Below are 11,633 nucleotides of genomic sequence, written 5' to 3'. Positions count from 1 at the left end.
ACGTCTTCACCTGTGCACGCCGTGGGATCTGTGACGCTGGTGGCCGAACACATTCACGCCCTTCAAACGCGAGTCACGTGAACAGCGTGGTTTACTTCACGTGATTAACTCCGCAGAAAATCTTAAACTTCTTCCTTTTTAAGTGAACGAACTCCTGAAGTTTGAGCAGGAAATCATGAACGAACGTTTGATGACAAACTGAAGAATTGTATAACATATGAATGAAGTTTGGTCTGAACACCTTAAGGATGAATATTCAATGAAAAAGTGAAATCAGGTCTGTTCACTGACTCGTCCAGAAGTTTCTTCTTAGACAGCTGCATTTAAAATGTTCTTCTTGCCTCTAAATCAAACTTCACTCACTGGTCTTTTAACTGTTTCCTGACACCAAACTCTGAACAGCTTCTGGAGAATTTGATGAAACACTTGTTAAACTCACTTTAATAACTTCTTTGTAATGGTTAAATCCTCATCCAGACCTAAGTTGTGTTTGCAGCTTTAGATGAATTTAAATCCTTTTTCTGTTTTTCAAATCCCCTAAAGCACAAAGTGTAAAAAGTGAATGGAGTTTGGCTTGTTTACCGTCTGATTCGTTTCTCCAGTGGTATGACGACAGTGAAGATTTATCTCCAGTATTAATCTGAACCTCCATCAGTTATTTACAAAAAACGCTTTAATCTGCTTCATGCCGACTCTGACAGCATTCATTTTATTTATTTTTTTTTTAAATTCATTTTAATTTTATTCCTGCTCAGACGCCTGAAAGCCACTTCAACAACTCTGAACCTCAACGAGGCGACATGAAGCCAGACACCCAGCAGGGCCCAGACCCTGCAGGATCAGGTTCAGGGCCCTGGTGGGCGTCCTGGTCTCTGTGCAGCGGCTCCCTGTTTGGTTCTGGATCTGAAGGTTTTATTGATCTCTGTTTAAGCTCATCTGGTTCACCTGAATGGCACTCAGCTGCCTGCAGTGGTTGATGGCTGATCAGAGATCAGCTGTGAACAGAGACTCGCTGCAAACAGATTGACTTTGAGATTTTTATTGTCAGAAAATCTTGCTGCAGTTTACAGACGGCGACCGCGGCGTCCGCCCTTCCTCCGGGTCGAGTCTGACGGGATCGGAGTGACGTCCTCTGATCGAACCCACGAAGAAGACACAAACAGGAAGAAGAAGAAACAGGAAGTCAAACACTGCAGGCTGGAAACGACTCAGACCTGTCCTCGCAGTACGAGTACCTCAGAGAAGTATTTGCTCTGTGTGTTTCTACTCTGCTGAATGTGTGTGTGTGCGTGCACTCACCAATGCGTCCAATCTTCATGCCGGAGCGAGCCAGAGCTCTGAGAGCAGACTGAGCTCCAGGACCAGGAGTCTTAGTCCTGAAAACAGAAACCAGGATGCAGAGTGAGACTACAGACAGACAGACGGATGGACAGACAGGTGCGTGTGCAGGCAGACAGACAGATAGGTGTGTGCAGACAGACAGACAGACAGACAGGCAGGCAGGCAGGCAGACAGACAGACAGACAGACAGACGTGTGTGCAGGCAGGCAGACAGAGAGAGAAACGGACGGACGGACGGACAGACAGACAGACGCGTGTGCAGGCAGACAGACGGACAGACAAACAGACGCATGTGCAGGCAGGCAGACAGACAGACAAACAGACGCATGTGCAGGCAGACAGCCAGACTTGTGCACCTGTTGCCTCCAGTGGCTCTCAGCTTGATGTGCAGCGCTGTGATTCCGAGCTCTTTGCAGCGCTGAGCGACGTCCTGAGCCGCCAACATGGCGGCGTATGGAGACGACTCATCTCTGTCGGCCTTCACCTTCATCCCGCCGGTCACACGGCAGATTGTCTCCCTGGAAACACAAGCACCAATCAGAAAACAGAAAGACAGACACTTCCTGTCTGTGTGAGGTGGGTTGTTCTCATCACTGTTTGTCTTTGTATGTCTATATGATGATGATGATGATGATGATGATTATGTCTGAACATGTGAAGCTGGTCTTGAGTGTAAACAGAAGTAGTGTCTCAAACGCCAACAGTTCAGTTCATGACACAAACGTCCAGCTGTGAGTGAACACAAGGACAAAATGTCCTAGTGGACGCCAGTTTACAGAGTGAGGACTTACTTCCCAGAGAGATCGGTGACGTGGACGAAGGTGTCGTTGAAGGAGGCGAAGATGTGACAAACTCCAAACACATTCTCTCCTTCGGCCACCTGAGGACCCAGACTGATGACCTGCTCCTCCTTCTTCTCCTTTCCTTTACGAGGAGCCATCGTCTGATGAAGAGGAGGAGGAGGAGAAAGAGTTAGATAAGAGACACTTCATGGGCCACCACATTACAGTCATGTTTCTATGATCTCACATCTGTCCTGTCCTCAGAGGACAAAGTGTGTCCAGCAAAGGCATAAAGACTTCTGAACACTCCTGAAAACACCTAAAAACGGTTCAGGATGTGGTCATCATGTGACCAAGAGCACGACATGAAGATGATCTCAAAAATCTACCGTCAACACGAAAACACTGATGATCAAACTGATCAGAGAACATGAAAGAGTTCAGGACATAAGAGCTCAAACTGACAGAAACAAAAACCTCATCAGATCAAACACAGACACATATTTCAAAGTTAGAACTGAACCGATGCTGCAAACAAACGGTGGAAACGTCTCACCTGCAGAACAAGGTGAGGCTTCACAGGAAGCTGCTCACTCTCCCCTCAGAACTGCTCCAAACTTTATATACATTAACAGTGAAACCAACGAGCTTCAGTCTGAACAGGACCAAACACAAAACTCCCTCCGACAAACAGAGGATTCAGATCACAGGATTTCCACAGCAGGAAGCAGCGCAGCCTTCAAAATAAAAGCTTACACACGGAGTTAATACTTACAGGAATCACACACCAGTGTTTCCTCTGGAAACGTCTTTAAAAATCAAATCTCTGAAAAGGCTCCAAGTATTTTGGTGTTAACTGAAGTCAGACTCTGCAGACTGCCGGCTAACGTTAGCATCACCTGCACGTCCATCACACAGAGGCGTTCATGGTCCTTACCTGTCGGTCAGTCAGAGAAATCTGCCTACTTTACTAAGGTTGTACGTCGTCACTAACCATTTCTCTGAAAACACATCGATAAACTGCGAAGAACGCGAATAACGAACAGCAGTTAACAAGATGCTAAACGTTAGCCTGTTAGCTCCTATCAGCAAACGTCGTCTCGCTTTTAAAACTTTGGCCTGATTTACTTCTGGCGACATGAAACACCTCAAAATCTCTCTACGCAACCAATACTGAATATAATTTAACGGTACACGTTGGTTTCCCGGTCCTGAACTCTCTGCTAAAATGGCGACATGTTGCGGCAGCTCGCCGACAAACAGTGACAGAAAACCATTTGAAAACAGTCGTAAGTCTCACACAAAAAAAAACAATTTCACTGCGAACACAATCAACCACCTTCACAGATTCAGAGGAGATGAGTTAAATCATCGGATGTTCACCTAAAAAGCAGATTTCAATCGGATGAAATGCTGAGGAGTACCCACCTCTGTGTGTCTCTATTCGAAGCAGAAACAAGAAAGGAAAGAATTTCCGTTTCCGGGGGCGAAGTTGAGGCAACGCAGCACGGGAACGAGCTGCTGCTGCCGCCACGTGGTGTTTCCAAGAAACACAGCTGCACACTGAGGGGATCCAGGTTTACCGGGGGATCATAGGTGTCTAAGTTAAGAGATAAAATAAGATAAGATAAGACTTTATTGATCCCATGTGAAGAAATGAAGTGTGTGTTCTTTTCTGATGACACATTTCAAAGAATATTTGAAATAGGTTTCTTCTTCTTCATCTTAAATTTGTGTCTAATGTTACTTGATGTTATGTGTAAGCCCATTATGACGTGTCACCATTCATTCATTCATTCATTCATTCATTCTGGCCTCAGTCCACCTGATTTTTGATATCTGGATTTTTTGATGTCTGTCTCACCTGGGGCTCGATGGTGGCGCCATGCTGACCTCTGACCTCCAGAAGAGAACAAAGCACAAACTGATCCCAGAACAGGAACACGCCATGGAGGCCTTCCATCACTCCGCTCTCTGGAAGTCTCCCGTCAGTCACAGATCGGCAGTGTGAGGCAGAGAGCCAATCGCACGTCGGGAGCATCACATGACACGAACTTCAAACATGTCACTTTTTGTCTGCCACAAACTTTATTGACAGACGTCACTCGTCAACATGAAATGAATCATCAGCCCAAAAGTTGATTGACAGGACAAAACGTGTTTGTGTTTGGTCACCTCCGTTTATTTACAGAAACACTTTGAACACGATGCAGAAGAGAAAAACTCCAAAAAACTACAAAAGAAAAGAGATTAGAAACACACACACACACACGCACGCACACACACACACACGCACACACGCACGCACACACACACATGCACACACACACCCACACTCACACACACACTGTTACACACTGAGCATGCAGCATCAGAGTTAATACAGTACAGTACAATATCCATCATAATAGAAAAAGCTGAGTGGATATGAAGGAGCTGATTATTGATCATTGATTATTGATTCTGCAGAGCATGAAGATGGTGGACAGGAAACAGCGAGGACTTGGCCTATTTGACCTTTGACCTTTGGATTTTAGTATTACGGGCAGAAATTAAATAATAATAATAACAATAATAATAACAATAATCACAATAGTTTCACTCATTAATATCCAGAAATGCAAACATGAATGTGTTCTGCATTCATTTTTCCTTTTTCATTTCTGTTTCTGAAGGAAAACCCAAAAACCAAACCTTCATTGAATCAGAGAGCAGAAGAGCGTCAGAGCAAACTTCAGACTGAGACAAACCTTTAACTTCAATCCAGCTGATGTACCTGAGAGGGACATCAAATCCACATGTTTGTGCTTCGTTAAATACCTCAAAAATCATACAGAGTCTGGTTGGTACCTGAGTTCATGTCCATAGGTCAGGTTTCTGGAAATTTTGGGGTTTAATGACATGAAGACGTTTACATTCTATATTAAACACATTTTACACATGATTAAGGCAGATTCTGACAATTTGCAGACTAAATGTCTTTGTTTTTTGTTTTTTTTTTTTTTTTTTTTACAGATTTTAGGCCAACAACTCTAAAGAAATTAACGTCAAAAGCATTTCTTGTTTAACTCTCCACCAAAGTGATAAACCTAACGTGTAGAAAGGGTGTGAAACATTTGGTGATTCCTGTTACACTAAATATAACTGAACAGTTAAATTGATGAATAAAAAAATGAAATTTGAAATACAAATATTGAACAGTTCTGTTGGTACTTGAGTTCATGACAAAGAGGAGTTTATGCTGTATATTTCCACGTGTTTTTCACATTTTGTGTCTGTAAGGCCTATTCAAACACTTTTTAGACTAAAGATCTTTAAAATGTTAACATCATTATGGACAAAAACAACAGATTAATAATAAGGTTAAGAGTATTCTCCACAATTAGGAACAAATGAATATTGAGAAGTTGTTTTGGAAATACTCATTAAATTGCACAGGGGTTGGTTGGTTTGTGTTAATACTCAGTCACTGTTTTCATGCAAAGGCTTTGGGTTGTGTATGTGTACACTTTTAAACCACAGACTATAGTGAGATCAAACTAACAATAACTTAAATAAATGAGATAAATCCGAAGTGTTGGCATTTTCATAAATACTCAGAAAATTACTCAGAGTTTGGTTCATGAAAACTTTTGTTTGAATCAACTCACATCTCTGCTTTGACTTCAAGTGCAATCAGACATGAGAGGAAATAAATCCGAACAGTTCTGAACCACCAAAATACAATCACGAGTCAGCAAAAATCAGTTAGCTCACTATCTAATGTTAGCATGACACAGCTACTGGTTTTGTTGTTTGCAGTAAAGTCCATAAATCTAAATGTGGCCTCAAGTTCGGCTGCAAAAAAATTCAGATTTTATAACTAAATTCAAAAGCATAAAATTCAATTTGAAATGTTTTTAATGTAAAATCTCCTTGAACCTTATTTTTGTGCCAAAGCAGATAAAAAGATACCAACATGTGTTATTATGTCTTTTCAAGATAATAATGAAATAATACATTAAAAACAATTAAAATGTTTGTTATCAGTGCTGAAACAGCCACATCAGTTCAGCCCGAATCTCCTGGAAAACAGTTTGCTAGCCTGTTAGCATTATTAGCATTATTAAATGGAACCAGTACAGGCCTTTAGCCACAATTTAGCACATTAGCTAATTGAAAACCTGGTGTCTTGGCTCGAGGAACAGCTAAGAATTGCTAACAAAGCTAAGTGAAGCGACGTCCTGCTGTTTCCTGTCATGTGGATAAGAAAAGCTTCCTGTGGGGAATGTGCTCTCAGTGCTGCAGGTGAAGTTTCAAAACAGAGACTTCCAACTGGTCCTGGTTTCAGAAGTGATCTGAAACCAGGACCGGGAGCCAAAGCATTCAAATCTTATATCTGAGCCAATATCGAAAGCAAAAGGTATTTAAATGGCGAATCAGTCCTCTCCTCTGGATCACAGACTGAATCAATGATTTGACCACAGGAAGTCGCTGCTTTGGATTCATGAGGATAAATACGAAGCAGCCGAACCCACTGAACATCTGGCAACAACAGGAAAAACATTAGAGCGTCTGTTCATTGGAATAACGTGAAATCTGCTTTAAGATGAATTCTTCAGTTTCAAGCATAAACACCAAAAGAGTTCTAAAAAATGACATCTCAGATATTAGCAGGGAGCATCTGAGCGTCCCGATTTCCACCACGAATAAATCAAACTTTCAAGTGTCTTACAAGGTCAAAGTGGAAGTTTAGAAAGCACAGACTAGTCTACGGTAGAAAACAGCCATTCACTCTGCAGGCGCCATTTGGAGTCCCAGCTGAACTCGACAGGCTGAAACCGATGGCGAGTCACATTTAGAGCCAAACCTCAGGGAAAATTCACACGTTTTAATTCTCTGGAACAGTTTTTATCTCTTTCAGAGGTAAGTTCAAATAAAAAGAAGAAAACTGTGGTTCCTGAAAGCTCATTGGTTTAAACTCATTGGTATCACCTGGTTTCCAGAAGAATCTCAGTGAGACCTTTGAACACGTGTGTGTTGACTGGCCAGATATTCGCTGCCTGTTGAGAGACCTTGTGTCCACAGAGCCTTTAAGACGACACTGCTTTCTTAAACACCCAGGAAATTGTACAGAGTTTGGTTGATCACTCATAAAACATTCATAGTTTTTAATTGACCCATCAGAGCGAATTAACACAGCAAAACCAGCTAGCTCATGAGCTAATGTTAGCGTAACGCAGGTGTCTGTTTCTTTATTCCGTTCACTCTCACGTTGGTGGTTTCACTTAGATTTTAAAAATGTGGGTGTATTTGTGTATCTGGGGAGATTTTCACGGGAAATTGCTGATACATATTTGTGTGAAGTATTGATTTTCAAATGGGTGAAAACCTGAAGAGATCTCGCTGACGACAGAACGCAGAACAAGTTTGATGTTGAGCTTCTTTCACTGCAGTCAGAAATGTGGAACATTTAACTGGAACGTCAAAAAGTTCAGTTATTATGTACATTTGTGCTTTTATCGCTGTGATCCGAACATGTTCAGAGTAACTTATATGTTGTTTTTCACCTGGACAGGTGAGGTTCACTCATTTTTTGCTGATATTTCCAATTGCCCTTGATGACATCACTTCCTGTGTCCAGTCAGGTTTTGGCAGTGGGTGGGGCTTTAAGACTGTATGACAGTAAACAATTCAGCACCAGTGCCAGGTTCCGCCCCCCGGTGTAGCCCCACCCTTTGACTGTGACACATAATGATGATATCATCAAAGAAGCTCCCCTCTTCTACAGCCAATGCTCAAGTCTAATAGGTCAAAGGTCATTTGGAAGCAGCCACAAGTTGACCTTTGACCCAATGTTCAGCCTCCTCAGTTCTGAGTATTTCCTGAGCCGGGACACCAAATGGCACCAAGATGTCAAGTCAAACAAAAGGCAGCGGCGCTGTGGCGAACACGTTCAGCAGTTGCTAAGGAAACTCATGTCACACGTCATAAGCATATCATACTAACGAAAATAATAAAGCTAATAATACACAATGTGCTCTCTACGAGGAGATTCACACAAGGCTAGCACTGGATGTCTGATTCAAACATTACAAAGCTCTTAAATATACAAATGCGATATATTGATAATAATAATAATAATAATAATAGTAATAATAATATCATCATAGTAAGAATCTGATTGTACAAAGTTCTACATTCTCCCGACGGCAAAAAGCTGCTTAAAGCCTCTGAGACGAACACAACGGGTCAAGAGTGGCAGAATATCAAAGACGGCACTGCTGGCGTTTTGTTAGCTCGTGGCTAGCAGACACCATTGCCTCCCAGTGAGGAATGCTAACAAAGCTAACGGGTTCAAGTGAAGTCACCGGAGAGCTGGAAAACAACATGGCAGCCGCGAACGCCAAAACGCAGCAGAGACCGAAGCCGAAAACACAAAACACAAAGTCAAGTCCTGCATGCAGAAAATCACATTGTCTGTACAGAAAGTAAACATCAATGAAGAGGAAGGAATTCGAGCTCGAGCCCCAACAGAAATCCAGCCAGAAATCCAACGATTTTAGGACGCCGTCATTACTACAAAACCTCATATCTGCTGGAAAAGACTCAGCGACTCTGAGCAGGTTCGTGTTTCTCTTCACATCCAAGAAGCAGTTTTTATTTCAGTGAGAATGTTTATTAAATCAATAATTCTCCTAAAAAATAACGCACACAGAGATACGAGGTTTCACACAGCGACCACGCCACCGACAGACCGACACAACGGGAACACCAGAGTCAGAGAGTCCTTTTGGACGGAGGCTCAGAAGAGACAAAAAGCACCAACAGCCTCAAAAGTTTAACTCAATTCATGATTTTATCAAACGGCTCACTGTGTGCCAATACAATCAATGCATCCTGATAGAGTCTGATTGGCTCGTCATTCAACTGCTTTAGTTCTATTTCTTGTGATTCAACTCAAAAAGAAACCTTTAGCATCGAATTCATGATAACGTCATCATTTAACAAGGCTGCACTTTTTATGAAAGTCTGAAGTTTTTTTCCACTTTGAAGTCATCGATAAAGTTAAGTTCGCGCTTCGGAACATACAATTTTATGTACTGTTTTATTAATAACGTTAAAGACATTAATTTAATATAAAGGGTGATTGCTAAAAACATTTAAAAATAGTAGAGTTATTGTTTCTCTAAAATCAGTAACAGACTTTAAAAATCCAGCATTTCAAAAAAATTCACCTATCAGTTTAAAGTCTGAACTTGTCAGTTATTTTGTCACTTCTGGGACTCCGTACTGATGAGTTTCTGTTTGGACTTCAGTCCCAGAAACAGATGATGAGTAATCATGTGGTTCTGATTGGCTGTCTGACTCTTTAGAACAATAAGCAGATGCTGATTCTGATTTGTTGTCACTTCATTTGAGACTTTTTGGATGTTTTCAGTTAATTTTTAGATCATTTTTAACAATTCACTGAAACTCTGTCTTGGCTTCAGGTGCCAAAACAAAATCAGAATCAGAATCAGAATTATTTGTTTCATCCTAGAGGCAGACAGTACCTTAAAGTACCTCGTTAAGGTCTCCTCATTAGGACACCTGGTGGCGGGGGTGGGCGGTGTGGCCGCTCATGGAAGATCGCAGGTGGGAGAGTGGCGGAAGCTCATGACACTCCCGGCGGCCAATGGAAGCAGAGATGAGCGTCAAACAACACGTGGTCAGTTTGACTCATTAGCAAGAAAAGCAACAATAAAACCTGAAAAACAAATGACGTTTTCACTTTATTACAGTAATTAATCAGGTATGTGTGTGAGGGGGTCTGTCTTCTTATTACTCTTCAGATATTATTATTGATTATTTCTGTGCTTTTGTTTTTGTTTAACTGAAGTTTTGGGCGTTTTTGATAAGTAACCATGGCGTATGGCATATGTTCACTTATCGTTAAGTGGAAATCTTGTATCTCCAGGAGGAAGAACTCGAGTGTTCTGGTGTCTGATGCCTCATCAATGAAGGAGTCATCAATGATTCAGATTCACCACAAACGATTGTGAGTTTGAATGTTTGAGGTGATTTCATGAATATTTTGAATTGAATTTATTGATGGATTGTTATTATATTTTGATTTTAAAGCTGTGATCTGTTTATTGATTAAATCACACCTAAAATCTTTTCATTTCTGAACACAACCTCGTCAAATGATTCGTGTGTTAATTAAGGAAAAGTCATGTATATCTTCTATTTTATTTGAAATGACGTCTTTGTTGTGCTTTCGGGGGAAATAAAGAATGAATTAACAGTAATTTAAGGGTTGTTTCACACCTGAATCAGATGTGAAGGAGGTGTCAGTCCTGTCAATCATCCTGAAGGAGGGAGTTAAAAACAGCTGGAGATAAGAGGTTTTCACACATTATTACAATCTGTGCTGTGCAGCTGATTGGCTAATCAGGAGGGGCGTGGCTGAAGCAAAGTCCAGGCGAGCAGAAAAGAGGAAGCTGATTGGTCGAGTGATCGATTGGTGTGCAGTTCACTGCTTTGTGGCCCCGCCCTCCTCCTCCTCCATCTTGTTCTCTCAAACTTAATCCTGAAGGGTTGGTGTCAGACGCCTGGCCTGCTGTCAATCAATCAGTTGTCATGGTGATGGTGGCCCCATCGAAGACGCGTCCACTCTGGAAGTTAGCTGGACGTATAAAAAACACACGAAAAAAGATCATAAAAAAATGATCTCTGACCTGTTTATAAAACTGATCTCTAACAAGTTTATAAAACTGATTTCTGATCTGTTTATAAAGCTGATCTCTGGCCAGTTTTTAAAACTGATCTCTGACCAGTTTATAAAGCTGATCTCGGACCAGTTTTTTAAAACTGATCTCGTACCTGTTTAAAACTGATCTCTGACATGGCCTGTTTTTAAAACTGATCTCTGACCAGTTTATAAAGATGATCTCTTATCTTTTCAAAACTGATCTCTGAACTGTTTAAAACTGATCTCAAACCAGTTTATAAAACTGATCTCTGACCTGTTTAAACTGATCTCTGACCATATTAGAAAACTGATTTCTGACCAGTTTTTTTTATAAACTGATCTCGTACCTGTTTAAAACTGATCTCTGACCAGTTCATAAAACTGATCTCTCACCTGTTTAAAACTGATGTTTGACCTGTGACCTGTACATAAAGCTGTTCTCTGACCTGTGTATGAAGCTGTTCTCTGACCTGTTCATGAAACTGATCTCAGATCAGTGTTTTAAAACTGATCTCTGACCAGTTCATAAAACTGTTTTTAAAACTGATCTCTGACCAGTTTATAAAGCTGATCTCTGACCAGTTTTTTAAAACTGATCTGGTACCTGTTTAAAACTGATCTCTGATCAGTTCATAAAACTGATCTCTGACCAGTTTATAAAGCTGATCTCTGACCAGTTTTTTAAAACTGATCTGGTACCTGTTTAAAACTGATCTCTGATCAGTTCATAAAACTGATCTCTGACCAGTTTATAAAGCTGATCTCTGACCTGTTCATAAAACTGATCTCAGATC

At 41.2% G+C, this 11,633-nt stretch overlaps 2 protein-coding genes across 3 annotated transcripts in view; both read right to left on the bottom strand.

The window, feature by feature from the left end:
• Positions 1-1,023: 1,023 nt before the first annotated feature.
• Positions 1,024-3,599, bottom strand: rps14 (ribosomal protein S14). The gene is made up of 5 exons (XM_076750587.1): positions 3,552-3,599; positions 2,133-2,284; positions 1,698-1,859; positions 1,300-1,376; positions 1,024-1,132 (listed from the first exon to the last, which is right to left on the bottom strand). Exons 2-5 carry the CDS (start codon positions 2,279-2,281, stop codon positions 1,065-1,067), a joined length of 456 nt encoding a protein of 151 aa, XP_076606702.1. The 5' UTR covers positions 2,282-2,284; positions 3,552-3,599; the 3' UTR covers positions 1,024-1,064.
• A 684-nt stretch (positions 3,600-4,283) lies between these two features.
• Positions 4,284-11,633, bottom strand: part of camk2a (calcium/calmodulin-dependent protein kinase II alpha) — a 34,187-nt gene continuing 26,837 nt past the window's right edge. For both annotated transcript variants that reach the window (XM_076750589.1, XM_076750590.1), the window contains exon 18: positions 4,284-10,773. Coding sequence is in view for 1 of the 2 variants with exons in the window: in XM_076750590.1 (XP_076606705.1) it covers positions 10,770-10,773 (4 nt within the window). In the remaining variant the exon portion in view is untranslated. The remainder of the gene's footprint in view (positions 10,774-11,633) is intronic.

The sequence above is a fragment of the Chaetodon auriga genome, chromosome 15 (assembly GCF_051107435.1).
Source record: "Chaetodon auriga isolate fChaAug3 chromosome 15, fChaAug3.hap1, whole genome shotgun sequence".
Classification (NCBI taxonomy): domain Eukaryota; kingdom Metazoa; phylum Chordata; class Actinopteri; order Chaetodontiformes; family Chaetodontidae; genus Chaetodon; species Chaetodon auriga.
This window is presented reverse-complemented; position numbering and strand designations above follow the sequence as displayed.